The 415-nt window shown below is 53.0% G+C and overlaps 1 protein-coding gene across 1 annotated transcript; it reads right to left on the minus strand.

Annotated features, from left to right (window-relative positions):
- Window positions 1-415, minus strand: DQ04_26471000 (hypothetical protein; the record flags this gene model as incomplete). Its single annotated transcript, XM_009318331.1, has 1 exon — window positions 1-415. A coding segment is annotated over one exon (415 nt), but the record flags the coding sequence as incomplete, so codon positions are not given.

A 415-nucleotide genomic window follows, 5' to 3' on the forward strand; every position in this document is an offset into this window, starting at 1 on the left:
ATTCAGGCTGGTGCGGGTCCCGCTTCAGCGCGCATTTCTCGAGGAAGTCATCCACGGAGGCGTACTTCATGTTCGAAATATAAAAGTTGTCGGCTTTGCTTACAATAATAGTGGTGGCAATCCTGCACACGCGCACAGAGAGACACAGAGAGAGAGACAGTCCAGGAACGAAAGCAAAAACAAGGAAAGAGAAGAATGAGGCGAACAGCACCAACAACCTGCACACGCCGCCTCTTGCTGTAACCCAGCCCGTCACCTGCGCGCCACGAGACGTGTACACTGCGCACACACACACACAGAGACACAGAGAGAGAGAGAATCCAAGCCCACACACGGCGCCACGTGGCCCCTCCAGAGTACAGCGAAGCAGTGCAGAAAACAGAGCGGCATATTGTGCAGTTTCAACGTTTTTTTT

This window comes from Trypanosoma grayi (genome assembly GCF_000691245.1).
Source record: "Trypanosoma grayi strain ANR4 Tgr_2647_V1, whole genome shotgun sequence".
In the NCBI taxonomy this organism is placed as follows: Eukaryota; Euglenozoa; class Kinetoplastea; order Trypanosomatida; family Trypanosomatidae; genus Trypanosoma; species Trypanosoma grayi.